Source organism: Patagioenas fasciata, chromosome 3 (genome assembly GCF_037038585.1).
Source record: "Patagioenas fasciata isolate bPatFas1 chromosome 3, bPatFas1.hap1, whole genome shotgun sequence".
Classification (NCBI taxonomy): Eukaryota; Metazoa; Chordata; class Aves; order Columbiformes; family Columbidae; genus Patagioenas; species Patagioenas fasciata.
Window position 1 is genome coordinate 40,826,645 of NC_092522.1, and position 16,799 is coordinate 40,843,443.

At 39.4% G+C, this 16,799-nt stretch overlaps 1 protein-coding gene across 2 annotated transcripts in view; it reads right to left on the reverse strand.

Annotated features, from left to right (window-relative positions):
* CRIM1 (cysteine rich transmembrane BMP regulator 1) overlaps positions 1–16,799 on the reverse strand; it is a 188,507-nt gene that overhangs the window by 94,825 nt on the left and 76,883 nt on the right. Inside the window, exons 3-4 of one of the 2 annotated variants that reach the window (XM_065834389.2) lie at positions 7,750–7,992; positions 1,819–1,939 (exon numbers count right to left, since the gene is read on the reverse strand). The exons of the other annotated variant lie outside the window; for it this stretch is intronic. Of the exons in view, the coding sequence (XP_065690461.1) occupies positions 1,819–1,939; positions 7,750–7,992 (364 nt within the window). The remainder of the gene's footprint in view (positions 1–1,818; positions 1,940–7,749; positions 7,993–16,799) is intronic. 2 annotated transcript variants of the gene reach the window in all.

The following is a 16,799-nucleotide window of genomic DNA, read 5'->3' on the forward strand; positions in this document are numbered from 1 at the left end:
TCCAACCAGTCATTTTTCTGAAGTAAAAGCAGTTTTATTTTCTTGATACTCTTTGTTTCCTGATAGAGGGAACACTGAAGTTATCATCTACAAATAATAAAGTGGATATTATTTATTCCCTCCATGCAAGCAACAGAAAAATCAAACCACAACTTATGTTAGACTGCAGAAAAACAGTACACAATTTTACTTCTGGGAAAGAAAAAATAATTTGGCTTATACATCACTTTTTAATCCCGCAAGTTGAAACAAATTTGGAAGTAAATATCTACCTTTAATCCAAGTTTTCTATTGTGTTAAGCTCTCCAAGTATTAATCTAAACTAGAAACTCATGAAATTTTAATCTGAGATTGCTTCTTTACTTTCCAAATTCATTTCTTAGTAGTATTTTGTTCTACTTGTCTTGAACATGCTGAACTGTACTGGCAGCAAAGCCAGTACAATGACTAGTTAAAATCTACAGATTACTATGCCATCCCAGCTAGTCCAGTCAGCTCTCAACTAATATGAAATTTTCGTAATTCCTAGGAAGATTAATGAGAATATGTTAAAGAATAAAGACAAGATACTTAGAATACATACCATGTTCTGGTCCAAAATTTAGGGAAAAATAACAAAAAGAAAAACAACAAAAAACCCCAAACACCCCAAACCAAATCAAAACAACAAAAAGCCCAACAAACTCTCAATGAAAGAACGTTTGTAGCATTCACTGAATAAGAATAATAAGTATTTTTTAAGTAGCAGACTACTATGTGTATTCTACAATTACAAATAAAATGTGTCGAGTTTAGAAATATATTTTCAAATTCTAATAGACAGGATTACTGCACTATATTAAATTCTTCATGTCAGTTTTCCTGCCTTACTTTTACTTCTTTTAATAGATGCATTTTTTAACTCTCCATGCAATAAGAGTTCCTCATATTTCATGGAAACGACAGTTTCAAAGAAGTCACCATATTAAATGCGTACTCAAAGGGCATCCACCAGGGAAGATCCCTGTTTTATTACCCAACATTTGCCATCTTCTGCTTCCTGAATTCTTCGTAAGTTTATCACTCCTTTACAATCTCACAAAGGGTTGAGAACATGACAAAATTGTATGATGTGTAAAATGTTTTCATTAATGGTACTTTTTGTGTGAATTCATATTTATTATGCATATTGCTGAATTAGGTTTTGGGAAGTCTGCTGTAAAAAAAGAAGCTGAAACAGTAGTGCGGAATTTTGTAACAAAAATCGTCTCCAAATTGTCTTATTTTTCTGAATTGTAATAAATTATACCTACTTCGGTAACAACAGAAGTAAAATGGAAGCAAGTACTTGAAGCTTCTGTTTCCCTACACCATCTTTCAGCTTGTTATAACCTCCATCTTTCAGCTTCTTATAGCAGTCTTCCACACACCCAAAATAACATTTTCTCTTCAACCAGATGAGACTTTCCCTGGCACATTTTTTAAAATCACCACCATTTAATTCCTTACTGTCAAAGACCTTCAAAAGTCTTTTAAAATAATTTACTTTTATAAAACTAATTGAATACATTGAAAAAAACCCCACATCAATCTAAAACCACAACCCTCTCAAACAATTTTAGCAAAAATCAGCTTCATGCCTTTGCAACAAGAAGAATTTTCTTCCGCTTCAAACATTTCTTGGAACTTCCATCAGTCTGATAGACCTTTAACCTACTTCGTATATCTTTTATTCTGTATTAACATTCATTGCCATAGGAGTATGCATTATTATCTTGTGTTTATAGTACTTGAATTGTAGAGAACAAGTTAACAATACTCAGCTATCAAGACACCAACCTTGTGGGCAGGGTACAGCAGCCATCAGCCGTCAGCCTGACTTGGGTTTCATAGCTATCCAGGGGGCAAACAACTTGTTGAACAGGAGGACATTCGACTGTGCTGCAATCCACACTGAACACTAAGAAGGAAGGGGAGAAGAAAACTCCTTTTACTCACATTTTAGAAGCTTTTAGCAAAATACTTCATCATAAGCAACCAGCTATGCATCAGTCTGTTAATTTAAGTCAGAAGAATCGCCTAATGAATGGATACTTGGTAGGTAACACTACAAAAAGACTTTCATTGTATTTCAGATTCACTTTTAAAAATTATTGACTCAGGAAGCAACTGAACTAACACTAGTTAATAAAAAAAATTTTATAAAAGTTAGACAGGAAACCTTAAACAATCATTACAGCTGTGAATAATATTAGTTACTACAAATATACTAGGTTACTGAGAATATATTTTCCTCATGGTTTTTAAAAATTAAAATTCTTTTTTTATTTTTTTTCCTGATTAAAGTATCTTTAAAAAGTAAAATACCTGGGTTACAGAAGATAAAGACAAATTAATACATTATTAAAGATTTATGCCTGCACATCTGATCTACATTTTTAAGAATCAGTCCATCCTGTTGCATAGTTTAGGTATTTATACGTGGTGAAAAAGAAATGTAGTTTACCAATCTGCATTAACACGATGAAAAATTCCATATAACTAGTAAGACTGATTGACGCCTCTTAGAAAGCAACAAATGCTTAAATATGCCCAACTAAAAAAAAATCAGGCTGAATATACATTTAATCCTATGAGTCATACTCAGGAAAGCTGAAAAACATCTTTATCTTATCTGGTCCTAAATCTCCCATGTTAACAAACAATACCAGCTTAGGCATTATCTATTTGCTATTCCTTATCATAATTATACTAAGAAAGTACAGAATAAACATGGTTCCTTCTTTAAAGAGATAAGTTACCTACTGTGACTGAGTAGGTAGGATGAACAGAATGTTATCAGACAGAAAATTACACAGTATGATATCCCTGATTACATCAGTATTGACACTATTGCAGAGGTCTTCTGAGGTGCTAAAGCCGCCTGGCAATGCTACACTGCACTTGGTGCAAGAGCCAAGACCTTTCCCAGCCCCATTTTCTGTCATCCAGTCCCACATTTTTCAGGCTTGATACTCAGAGGTACACAGTAATAATAATTAAATCGGTCATAATGAGACACCAGTCTCAGCATTACACCAGTAGACCAGTAGATTTATCCTCAAGACCATTAACTTTCAAAGTACATGAGTATCCTCTGTACAAGTGATATTCAGAATCTGTCATTTTCCCAATTATTTGGGACATGGATTTATCTGTTAAATCAGAGCAACCTGAAAATTCCAGAAGTTCTCAAGGAGAAATTCAGAAATTTAATTCAAGTCCAATTGGTGGAGCAATGCAGAAAGTTAGTAAATTTAAATGGAAAGATCGCAATTTCTTATCTCGACATTGGCAATTATCAAATTAACTTCTGTATCTCTTAGTAAATACACAAACATACCTATTTGCCTTTAAGACAGGACTACTTAATTTTATGGTATTTCACTTCAAAAAACCCTAGAGTTATGTTCCATTTCATTAACAAATAACATTTGAAACATTTGAGTTTCGCCATTACAACAGATATTGAGAATCATGAGCTTGTCAGTATGGCTCAACGTGACCAATACAATTTGCACAATTCTGTTGAGCTAAGGAACTACCAATTTCAAGTCCTCTCAACATCAGCTTCTAACAAAGCATTCAATAAAACACCACATGTACTATTTCTGTAAACAGAGAATAAGTTAATAAGTTGTCTTTTTTTTTTTTATTCTGTTTCTCTCAGCTACGTATAAAAAGTTGATTTTGCTGACCTCTGTCCATAGTGCAAAACTGTAAAAATTCCAGACCTGATTTTCAACACTGAAGCTGTACCAGGGTGGAGCACAAGCTACTTCTCTGTGCATCGTTATACACTACTTACTAAATTTTGCTGCTGATCTCAGACTTCCCACCAAGCCCTGACTGCACAGAATTTCCCAAAGAAATAAGCCAAACAACAACATTCTCTTTACAGTTGTGTTTAAATCAAGGTTTTGTACCAGACCAAAAAAAAAAGTAAACACAAAACCAAAACAACCACCTCCATTTCAGTAAGAGCAGTTTTCAGGCCATGCAGGGATGCTGGAGAAGGTGAATAAAAGCTCTGCCAGGAAGGCTGCTAGAAGAAGACAACTCAGCAGTCTTTTCAACAGAGGTTCTCTCTAGCATGACAGACATTTTCTAATTCTTGCCAAAGGATGTCAGAAATTACGATATGACTCTCCCCACCTCACCATATACAACAAAAACAGAAATTATCAAAAATGGTGAGATGTTTGGTGGAGCAATGGACAGGAACAATTAGGACAAATCAATATAGAGGCTAACAGACAGGTATGACTATGCTACTAAGTTTCTTCACTGTTCATTTTAACTGAATGCCAATGCCTTTAATCATTGTATTCCTAAAGTAAGAGAGGTAGAAGAGCAAGTGGATCTCCAAGATTTTATTTTTATTCTAGCATTTAGTGCTAAGGAAACACTTCCTATTTTCCTTTTAGTAACTCAGTTGCCAATCACAGTATTTGAACATATGCAGTTCTCAGAAGACTCCAAACTCAAATGTCACTGTAAACTGGAGAGCATTGACATCTTATTTAGGGAACAGAAATAAACACAATTTACGCTTTAATTGCGCAAACACTTGATATTGGAATAAGGCAGCAATGCTATCATAGGAAGCAGTCCTCCCAGATTGTGCCAATTTGTTTCCACAGAAAGCCCTTACTGGTGCAAAACCTCTATGAAGCTGGTTAAGCAGACACAGAGGTGCAAGAAGAACATTCTGGTAGCAGCACTCAAAGGACTAAAGCTTTTAGGTCTGTGGCAAAGTATGGAAAACAGTTTTCTCTGTTTGACATGCAAAATCCAAAGACATGCTGACATTATTTAGTGCAACTAGTGACATCAGACCCATATGAAACATCATGAACACTTATCTACCAAGCCTTATACTGTTCCTTCTCCATTTTTTTTCAGCAACATGACATTAAAAAACAGAGAAAACATGGAACTGAGCACAGCTAGTTCAGTTCGCCCCAACACTTCTTTCCTACAGTTCTTCAAGACACCAAGTCACACTCTGAAGAGACAAGGTTTACTGCCAGACTTGCCATGGGCTAAATACTCCTGCCATGTAAGAAGCATTATCTGACTTTACTCTCTGACCACTATTTCAATACATCCACATAGATAATTCACACAGGGTTCATACATACATGAAACCAGTTATATGCTACTATATATGCAGTAGTACATGTTTATGCTCCTTGAGAATAAATGGCATAAAGAAGTGCAAGAGAGGTAGGATGGACTAGGTTACCTCCAAAGTCATCTAGTTTTCCAACCTAAATTATTCTGTAAGCCTATGAATATATAATCCTAATAAAACAAGATATTCCACTGCCTATTCTTAAAGAAATTTCTTTAAAACCACAGACAGTGGTGAACATGACAGAACAGCTTAGATGGGAAAAAAAGCAAGGTTCATGCTGACTTGCAAATTTAAAAATAAAATCCCTAAACTTTCTACAAGAAAGGAAACATTCAAAAGAAATTGCATTATTTGCTTAGTCTATAATATTTTTGATATAGAGTACCAATTATGCTGTCTATACAAGTACAGTTTATACTCTATGTAAACAAGGTTCATCTGAAAACTGAAAAAAGTTCAGAATTGTAATGACTTGCCATTAAAAAAAGGCCTTCTGTGGCAAGTGATTTGGAGTCTGTTAAGATCTGTGAACATTCACCTGCTCCTTTCCCTGTCTTTCAGTCTTGTGTTGGCTTGTGATCTTCCCACCATGTCAAACAGCAAATGAAAGAAACATCTAGACCGAAGGTTCTAAAAGTCAACTTGGACAGCACTGAAGCCTAACTTGGTAAAAATCAGGCTATGTAGTGACTAACAGCTCCATATTAACTGCATTTGCTTTTCTTCCCCTAAAGCCAAGGCACTGCAACAAGTAGGGGGCCCCCTTATCCTGTAGTTTGTGCTTTAGTCATTACATCTTTCATCATCTATCACTGTGGAGATGCACAAAAGCACCCACCTCCACTCCTCAGCTTCTTAGCCACTGCCTAAGAAACGTAACCTTCATCTCCCAAGGCAGGGCAGAACTGTCTGCTTTCCCTTGGCCTCTCAATTTCTAACCCCCATCGCAAAGCCCTCTACTTCCCCTGAATTCCATTAGTCTCCTTTCCCAACCTTTCCAAAGCTTCTGCTCTCCTATCTTCCTAACATGCATCTTCATTCTTCTATTCCCATGTACCTTCACCTCTTAACTCCCTACAACAACAAACTACTTCAGAAAACAATATACACATAGTTACATAAATCCATTAATGCAATAATAATCACATATTCAATTTGAAGATTCTGTAACATTTACAAGCTGAAAACAACCTTCAACAAGTAACCTACAATGTGAAGTTTGGACTGAATTATTTGCAGACTACAAGATGGGAATGCAAATAACAGGCAGGAGGGCAAGATCAGAGCTAACATTTATTTTGGGAAATAATAAAATAATCTGAAGTCAGCATGAAAAAAAATCAGTAAAGGATACATGAAGTATATGTAGGAAGAATTAAAATGTACAAATATAGTGGTTCAGTAGCAATAGCTACAGAAAGATCTTGGGATCACAGCATTTCACAACTTAAATATAACACTTGCAAAAGAGTCAGCTCTTATTTAGAATTTTGCATGAAAGACAGAAAGTAGTTATTCTATAGTATTTAATGCTGATGAAGACCCACCCAAAATAGTAGTCTGTTTTTGGATACCACATTTTAAAGATGTGAGTAAACTTGAGAAAACTTATAAAGGGGCAACATAATAAGGAAGGAGTCCAAGGAAACTACACTATAAGAAATTACAGTTAGTTCTAAATGAAAAAAAGACTAAGGTTGACAAAATGTTCCAGAGCAAAAATTATTATAAGGACTTGTTCACCAGCTACTCAAGACGAAGAACAAGAAAGTATCCTTATATTTCCACACAGGTAGATTTGCACTGGAGGTTAGGAAAAACATGAAGTGCTAGAAGATACAAAGACTGTACAGTCTTATGTGGAGGATTTGAGAAAATGTTAAACAAGCACAGGAAAGGCAGAGCTTAAGCATACTCAAACTGTTTGCATAGAGGATTTTGGATTATACAATTTTATATGCCTGCTTTCATCCTTCTATTTCTATTATTCATCTTTACCAAAGCCTAGTTGAAAAAGAAGAGTGAATTTCATCTTTCACTTCACTGAAATAATAAATCACAAGAAAGTGTTATTCATGTTCTCATGAAACGGCAAATGGATAAATACCGAAAAAGTTGTAAAGTCTTTCACTATGCTCCTCCATAATCCTTTTGCCCTCCAGTTTAAGGGTCATCACACTGTAATCTAGAGAAATCTTAGGACAGAAACCTTAATTCCCTGTCCATGCACAATATACTCCCACTATGAAAACCCTTTGCATAACCTAATTAGGAAATAAAATACGTCACTTTCACTAGTAGCATTTACAGAAATGCAATATTCTCACTAGGCTACTTTTCCTTCATTGCTAAGATTAGATAATGTCTGAAGAAAAAAATAAAGTAAAATTTATCATAATGGTGGTTTTTTGTTGTTTTTTTTTTTTTTTTTTTTTAATACTATTGCCCACAGATAACCATTTTAAGTTTGAAGAAGAATCAGAAGAATTTAGAGGCCATATAGGCTTTAATAGATGCAAATATATAGATTATTGTGTGTATCAGACAGAAAATCTTGAAAAACAAGAAAAAAAAATAGTGTCCACTTTTACCTGGTTTACATTCATAGAGATCACAGCATTCCCCTGGCTTTCCTGATGCCTTAGAAACCAATATATTCAAATAGCCAGGTTGGCAAACCTTCCTCAAGCAGCCTGCAGGATTACACACGCAGCGGCTCGGGAGGGGGCAGCATTCACCGGGAGGAGCATAGCCTTCAATCAGGATGGAATCTTCTGGACAGCGAGGAGAAAATTGGACTTCACAGCGGGCCTTGGAGCAATCAGGTTTCTCTTCTGAAAGGGAGAGAAAAAAAATCAGCATGCCATCAACGTCAGTAAAGCACTGTATTGAAGCTATAAAGATGAGCTCAGATAAAGTTCCCTTTCTTCTCCCTCCTCCCAAAACAATAGAAAGGAAACTGCTGCTGCTGCTGCTGAAGTGAGAAGTTAACATTATGGTATTTGCTTCAAAAAATCTTGGTATCTGCAAGATGGCAGGTGTGTTATGAAATGTTTTACAAAAATTCTAATTTGTGCAGTGTGCATGACTACTGAACCCCTACAGCTGCAAGAAACAGCTGTGAAGCTACACATCTGGCCATGACATTAAGAAACAACTTGTTATATCATGCACAACCCTGATGTTCACACACCTACACCTTCAGTTTCCTAAGACTTTCCATTATAAGTGGCTGATTTTAACAGATTGATTTATTAAAATTGAATGACCTGAATAGACACTTCACATACTCAAAAAGTTGGTTAAAAGTTCAACAGCTAATGTAATAGGAGAGCCCATACTTAAGCAGGAGAGGATTTTTCCTGTGCATGCTCCCAATATTCACATTAAAAGTGTTGTTCTCACATACTTCAGTGACTTGAACAGTAGAGGAGAAGAAGTTTGACTAGCACTGGTTACTGGCACCAGAGGTTTGAGGCACTGGCTACAGGCACATAGCAACAATAAAAGGAATATTGAGGAGCAAGTGTAACAAGTTGGCGGGAACAAATGACAAGCTGGACAAACACTGAGTTAAGACAAAGAGACAATGAAGACATAGAAGAAGGTTTTTTTTTGGACAACTAGGTAACTCTCCCCCAAAACTTGGAAAAGAAGTCAAGATTTCCATTCTTGATAAAAAAACCAAATATTAATTCTGGCAAAAATGTTGTGTCATGCCCTCCAATGACTAAGCCACACTGGGAAAAATCACAACAGTCCTGTGACTGATTTAGTACATAATGCAAACAGTGAGAAACTTGCTTGTATCCAAGAGCATCTCACTTTGCCCAATATACCTGAGTGCTATTTAAAACCAGGTGGATTCAAGACACTCAGAAGAGCAACATCTTTAGGTCAGTGGGACATGGTGACTTAAGTGTTTGGAGGTGACACAGGAAGCCTTCCCAGGCCTGACCAGAAAAAAACCCACATCAATAGAAAATCAAGACCTTAATTTATAAAGGGTTTCTACCAGTCCTTGGTTATCTGCCAGTTTCTAAACTAGATAGTTCTCCTACAAATGTCACTAATAACCTATAAAATTGACTACTCTGCTTCTTGTCATTGAAGTTAGATGCAGAATAATAGAAACAAGTAAAAACAACACTAACGTCATTAATCTGATGTTTAAGCTACTGCCATTTAAAAAAAAAATCAATCTCTAGTGATAATTTCAGTGATTGAATAAGACATATCAAATATAAGCAACTCTGATTAAAAAAAAAAAAATCAATAATATCTTGTGCACAATTTTGGTAACTCCTTGGTTTTGGAGTTAAAGTTACTGGATATGTCTTTGTTTTTTTTAAAATGAAAAGCAACACAACAAATGTGTAATTCTGCTTCTAAACATACACTGAATATCAATAACAGCATTTGTTTGTTTTTTTTTTTTTTCCCAGAGGATCGCTTTTACACTTAATTTTAGCATATTCTTCAGAATTCTATGTCATACTGAAAAATCAAAGCAGTATTGCTTGTCCACATGGTTGATTTGCTAACTGTGCTTCAGTTTCATTAAACATAGAGGGATATAATGCCTAGATATGTAAGCACTTAGAAAAATATTAATCTAGGTCTTAGCATTAGTAATTTCAAAAGGAAATAATGAATATAAACATTTGCCTCAATTTTAGTTGGCAAATATAGCAGAACAGAATAAAAAGAAAATTACAAGTATTTCCTTCTTGTACAAGTACTTTACATTTTTTAATAACAAGCAACTGAGACTACTAACTAAAATGTGATACTAGATAGTGGTATAACTCTTTTCTTACAGTTAAAACCTATTTCCATCTATCTTAAAATAGCCTAGGGTAGCTATGTACTTTGCATATAACTTTCAATAATATTTGTAAGACCAATTTTTTTTCAAACTTACCCTTATGTTAGGTTATCTGCTTTATTAAACACATTGTTCAGACTGAACATTACTGGTTACAGCGGTTCACTGCAGAAGGTTGTATAAATAAAAAATAACTCACTAGCATCAGTATATTATTGATAATCTTTAGTTTATGGATATAAAAGACTCAACATTTTAGCTTTCAAAAAACTTTTTATTTTCCACTGTATGTTTTTCAGTTGTACACACAGAAGTGATAAAACACTCATGCAGCAGCAGCCCCTGAAGTTCATGCCCATAATAGACCCTTAAATTCACTGTTCATTACTTGATCCGCCCTAGCATTATGGATCCAGCAATTTTTTAAATTTCTGTAACTAACAGGTGATCCCATCCTCATGCAGCTTCTCTTTTGAACAGACTTTATATTGCACATATTTTAAAAACTTTACCTACTATTTTTGTTTGACTGCATTTACACACATATATCTATACCAAGCTAAGTGTCTGTATTTGTCCAACTTAAGCCAGCTTTCAGAAATGCAAGGTTTGTCAGAAGTACATGCCAAACTATTGGGATTCACACTATTCAGGATTCTAGGTATACTTATTTCGAAGACGAATCCAAAGCCTGCTGTTGGAGTTGATAACATCACCTAGTAATAATGTGAAGAAAATAAGGATGTGTCGCTATCAGCATGTAAGAAGCATTGCAAGCACTAGGAGAGAGAAATTTTTAAATAGAGAACTGTGACGTATTTTTGTACTAAATGTTCACTCACTGTTTCATAGTTAATATCTTTGATAGTCTTTTCCACATTACAGTATTGTGCTCAACATAATTAACTGTAACACCATACAATAGGACTCTACTGTTAAATAAAACCAGCATTGCCTTCAGAGGAAGTGGTTTAAACACAAAGAATCACCATATTGTGAAGACATGTTTGTGCACTGCATAATGCCAGAAGTTACTTAGAAATAAAACTCAAGTTCTTTTTAATTCAGTATCATTATCACTTCCATACTTCATAGTCCTGAAAAATAAACAAACACAAAGCCCCCACTACTACTGGTGTAAATATTGTGCTTCCAAATCACAGAATGTTAGGGATTGGAAGGGACCTCGAAAGATCATCTAGTCCAATCCCCCTGCCGGAGCAGGAACACTTAGATGAGGTTACACAGGAAGGCGTCCAGGCAGGTCTTGAATGTCTCCAGAGAGGAGACTCCACAACCCCTCTGGGCAGCCTGTTCCAGTGCTCTGTCACCCTCACTGAGAAGAAGTTTCTTCTCATATTTAAGTGGAACCTCTTGTGTTCCAGTTTGTATCCATTGTGCCTTGTCCTGTCATTGGCTGTCACCGAGAAGAGCCTGACTCCATCCTCGTGACACTCACCCTTTACACATTCATAAATATTAATGAGGTCACCCCTCAGTCTCCTCTCGTCCAAGCTAAAGAGCCCCAGCTCCCTCAGCCTTTCCTCATAAGGGAGATGCTCCACTCCCTTAATCATCTTTGTTGCCTTCCGCTGGACTCCCTTCAGCAGTTCCCTGTCTTCTTGAACTGAGAGGCCCAGAACTGGACACAATATTCCAGGTGTGGTCTCACCAGGGCAGAGTGGAGGGGAAGGAGAACCTCTCTCGACCTACTAACCACCCCCCTTCTAATACACCCCAGGATGCCATTGGCCTTCCTGGCCACAAGGGCACAGTGCTGGCTCATGGTCATCCTGTTGTCCACCAGGACCCCCAGGTCCCTTTCCCCTACACTGCTCTCTAATAGGTCATTCCCCAACTTATACTGGAACGTGGGGTTGTTCCTGCTCAGATGCAAGACTCTACACTTGCCCTTGCTGTATTTCATTAAATTTTTCCCCGCCCAACTCTCCAGCCTGTCCAGGTCTCGCTGGATGGCAGCACAGCCTTCTGGCGTGTCAGCCGCTCCTCCCAGCTTGGTGTCATCAGCAAACTTGCTAAGAGTACACTCTATTCCCTCATCCAAATCATTGATGAATACATTGAATAGTTCCACTACCGACCCTTGAGGGACTCCACTAGATACAGGCCTCCAACTGGACTCCGCCCCATTGACCATGACTTTCTGGCTTCTTTCCTTCAGCCAGTTCACAGTTCACCTCACTACCCAATCGTCCAGACCACACTTCCTCAGTTTAGTAGGAAGGATGGTGTTGGAGACTGTGTCAAATGCTTTACTTAAGTCAAGGTAGACCACATCCACCACCACCACCGCCATCATCTATCCACCTCGTTATGTCCTCATAAAAGGCTATGAGGTCGGTTAAGCATGACTTGAAGCCATGGTGAAACCATGTTGACTGCCCCAATGACCCTCTTATCCTTGATATGCCTTGAGATGGCAACAAGGATAAGTTGTTGTCCCCCTTTCCAGGGATGGAGGTGAGGCTGACCGGTCTATAGTTACCTGGATACTCCTTCCTGCCCTTTTTGAAGACTGGAGTGACATCTGCTTTCCTCCATCCTTGGGCACCTCTCCTGTTTCCCACGACTTAGCAAAGATGATGGAGAGTGGCCTAGCAATGACTTCAGCCAGCTCCCTCAGCACCCGCAGGTGCATCCCATCTGGACTCATGGATTTATGGATGTCCAGATTGCTTAACTGCTCCCTAACCCAGTCCTCATCAACCAAGGCAAACTCCTACATTGTCCTGATTGCCTCTGGGGCCTCAGCGGTATGGAGCTCCTCAGGACAACTTCCGGCAAAGTAGACAGAGACAAAGAAGGTATTCAGTAATTCTGCCTTCTCTGTATTTTCTGTCACCAGGGCACCCACCTCGTTCATCAGTGGGCCTACACTGCCTCTGGTGTTAGTTTTATCTGTCATGTATTTGAAGAAGCTCTTTCTGTTGTCCTTGACCCCTCTTGCAAGGTTTAATTCTAAGGAGGCCTTAGCTTTCCTAGTTGTTTCCTACATCCTCTGACAACAGCCTTATATTCTTCCCACGTGGCCAGCCCCTCTCCTTCCATGATCTATAAACTCTCCTCTTCCACTTGAGCTTACCCAATGGTTCCCTGTTTAACCAAGCAGGTCTCCTGGCTCGCTTCCTTGACTTCCTACATGTCGGGATGCTCTGATCTTGAGCTTGGTAGAAGCAGACCCTGAATGCCAATCAACTACCTTGGGCCCCTTTACCTTCAAGCACCCTTGCCCACGGGATTTCCACTAGCAATTGTTTGAAAAGGCCAAAGTTGGCCCTACTGAAGTTCAGGCTTGCGAATCTGCTTGGTATTCTGTACCTGTCTCATAAGATCCTGAACTCCACCATCTCAAGGTCACTGCAACCAAGGCAGCCCTCAACCTCTACAGCTTCAACCAGACCCTCCTTGTTAGTGAGGATGAGGTCCAGCAATGCACCTCTCCTAGTTGGCTCCTCCAACATTTGCATCAGGTAGTTATCATCAATGTACTGCAGGAACCTCCTAGACTGTGGCTGGCTGGCTGAGTAGTCCTTCCAGCAAACATCAGGGTAGTTAAAATCCCCCACAACAACCAGGGCCTGTGGCTGTGAGGCTGCTCTCAGCTGCCTGTAGAAGGCCTCAGCGATTTCCTCACCCTGATCTGGTGGCCTGTAACAGACACCCACAACAGTATCACCCTTGCCAGCCTGCCCCTTAACTTTCACCCACAGACTCTCAACTCGCTCCCCATCTGTGCCTGGACCGTACTCAGTACTTTGTAGTTGCTCTCTCACATAAAGAGCAACTCCACCACCTCGCCTGGCTGGCCTGTCATTCCTGAGAAGGACATAGCCATCCATGACCACATTCCAGTCATGTGAGCTGCCCCACCATGTCTCTGTAATTGCCAACGGATTATAATCTCCTGACCGAATACAGGTTTCCAACTCCTCCTGCTTATTCCCTATGCTGCGTGCATTGGTGCACAGGCATTTTAGGGAGCAAGTTGAGCACACTGGTTTCACCCTAGATGGATGGGAGGCCTCCCGGTCTCCATCAATTCTAGAGTGCTGTCCCACTGCTGCAAGCCTGGCTACAACCCCATCCCCCTTCAAATCTAGTTTAAAGCTCTCCAAATGAGCCCTGCTAATTCCTATCCCAGCTGTTATCAAAGAACCTGAAGCCCTGCCTGTAGCACCAGTCTTGTAGCCAGTCATTTATGGACTAAATTTGTCTACTCCATCCCACATTGTCACCTGAAAATGGAAAAAGAGAAGATCACTTGCGCCCCAGAGTCTTTCACCAACTGTCCCAAGCCCTTGAAATCTTTCTTCATTCCCCTCAGACTGCAGGATGTAGCTTCCTCCCCACCTGTCTGGAAGATCAGCAACGGGTAGTAGTCCATTGGGTGCACCAGGTTGGTGAGTGCCCTGGTGATATCCCTGATCCGGGCTTCAGGTAGACTACAAACTTCCCTACGACGAGAGTCAACTCTGCATATTGGGCCCTCTGTCCCCCTCAGAAGGGAATCGCCTACTACAATTACTCTTCTTTCTTTCTTATCAGAGGCAGTCTTGAGGTATGAAGTCAAATGCCTCTTCCTATGTGACCCTGTAGGTGGGTCTTGCACCACATCCTCACCTACCTCGTCTTCAAGATTCAGGACCTCAAACCTATAATGGAGGGGCACCTGGGGAAGCAAAGCAGGTAGGGAGGGGGGGTGTCTGCGACAGCAAACTGGAACTGACTTCCAACCCTCCTCATCTTTTTGGTCCCCTACCTCTGCCTGACAGCGACAGGGCTGGGGCTGTCTTGGGTCTCCCTCTGCCTGACAGGGTGGGGGGTATCTCCCTGGGGCCTTTCTGACTGGCACTCCAGGGAGTTACTCCACCAGTCAATATCCTTCTCACACTCCCTGATGGTCCTCAGTCTCTCAACCTCCTTTTTAAGTTTCATTACCACACTGAAGAGATCTTGCACCTGCTCACACCTCACACAGATGGAATGCTGGTCTCCCTTCCCCAGCAACAGCAGGCTCTGCCACTCCCTGCAGCCAGAGACCTGAACAGCCATGGCTCAGGGCAGGCCCTCCGTCTGGGCCACCACAGTCTTTTTGTGACAAGCTCTCTGTCTGGAGGAGACCATGGTCAGCAGCAGTCTGGGACACTGGCAATAATTGAGTTGGTCTAACAAGCACCTCTGCACCTTGCTGCATGAGCTACCACACCCACTGCTGCAGCACAGTGTGGGTGGCATTCATTCACTTCACAAGCTGGTTCCCCTCCCAGCGCCTGGTGGTCAGCAACGTGTCGCTGCCCTCTCAGAGGCTTTTTAAAGGCGAGGGTCAGAGGTGTGATCACCGTCACCGTGGTAACGCCCACACCACATCAGCCGCACTCTCAGACTATGTACATGATAAAAACATTCCCTTCCCAGTAGACAAATGCAACTGAGCAACAGGAAAGTCAAACGATATTGACCCAGGCTCGATCAGCCAACAGACAACGATCCTTCAGCTTCCCTAACTCCAGCCCACAGCAGAGTCAAGGGCATATTTTTAAAATTATGTTTCCTAGGTTCTTATGAAGTTGTTTTGGGAAAGTGGAGTTATAATGGCAAGTTACTAAAGCCTTTATGTTACAACCAACGCTTTGGCAGTGATGAGGTAACTTCTTCATCTTCCTGAAATGTTTATATAATACTTACCCAAACTTGCTACTAGCAAGAGCTAATTCTAATTAAGACAGTCACTGAATATAGGAAGTCAAGATCTCAGGGGGTTTTTGTTTGTTTTGTTTAAGTAAAGCAGTTGTAATAAAACCCAACCAAGCATACAGACACACCACCATCTTGGCTAGTACCAAAGTAGTGTAGAAATAAAAATGGTTCCTAAAGAAGACGTAAAAACTGCTTTCACCTTTGTATCAAATTCTTTTCCTTCATTATGTTTGCACACTCTGCTTTGACACGCAGAGAAAGTATATGCCAAGTTTATTTAATGAGAAAAGCAGAACAGTTAAAATATTGGTTAGCACAGTGAAAGGATCTTGAGGTATAACCTAGTGTGGGAGAAACTGAGACAAAAAGCCCCGATGGGGGTGGGACAGTCCTCTCCCCATTCCTCAAGTGAAATGAAACAGATCTGTGCTGTTCTGGAAATCTTATCACAGAGAGATTTTTATCATTTTTTCAAAATTTCATATGACCAGAGATGCTTTTCCTTAGTCACCATAGAAACGGGACAGAATATTTTCATCCAAGGAGAAGGCTGAAGAGAAGTATTGAAAACTCGGGTCTGAACGCTTCTACTGAGATACTTAAACTGTTCTACTGCTCCTTTAAAACCAAGTTTTTTTAACCTGTACACATATGTATATACATACATATATACATAGAGAGAGAATAAAACTTATTTTGTCTGTTAGGTCCCTAAGAAGAATTCAGAATAAGAAACATTTTCAAGTAGCTAGCTTCATATTGCATTTTTCAGAGCAGTTCAAAACGGAATATGGTTCAGAAAGATGAACATTTTGTATGACTAAGTTAAATGATGCACCACGGTCAGCATACATGCTCTGATGATGTGTTGATCAGCTTTGCATTTTTTTTTTTCATTGTAAACATGTTTTGAGAGATCTAAAATACAGCCACTGTTACCGTACAGTGTTACAGTTGTCATTGAAACACACTGCAAACAATAGGCATACTGTACTGTTATGCAGTGGCAGGAAGGAAATATTAAAAGGATTAGGGATAAACAAGAAAAATGATTACCCAGCTGAAGCAGTCAGACAGACAGGGATCGATATCAGA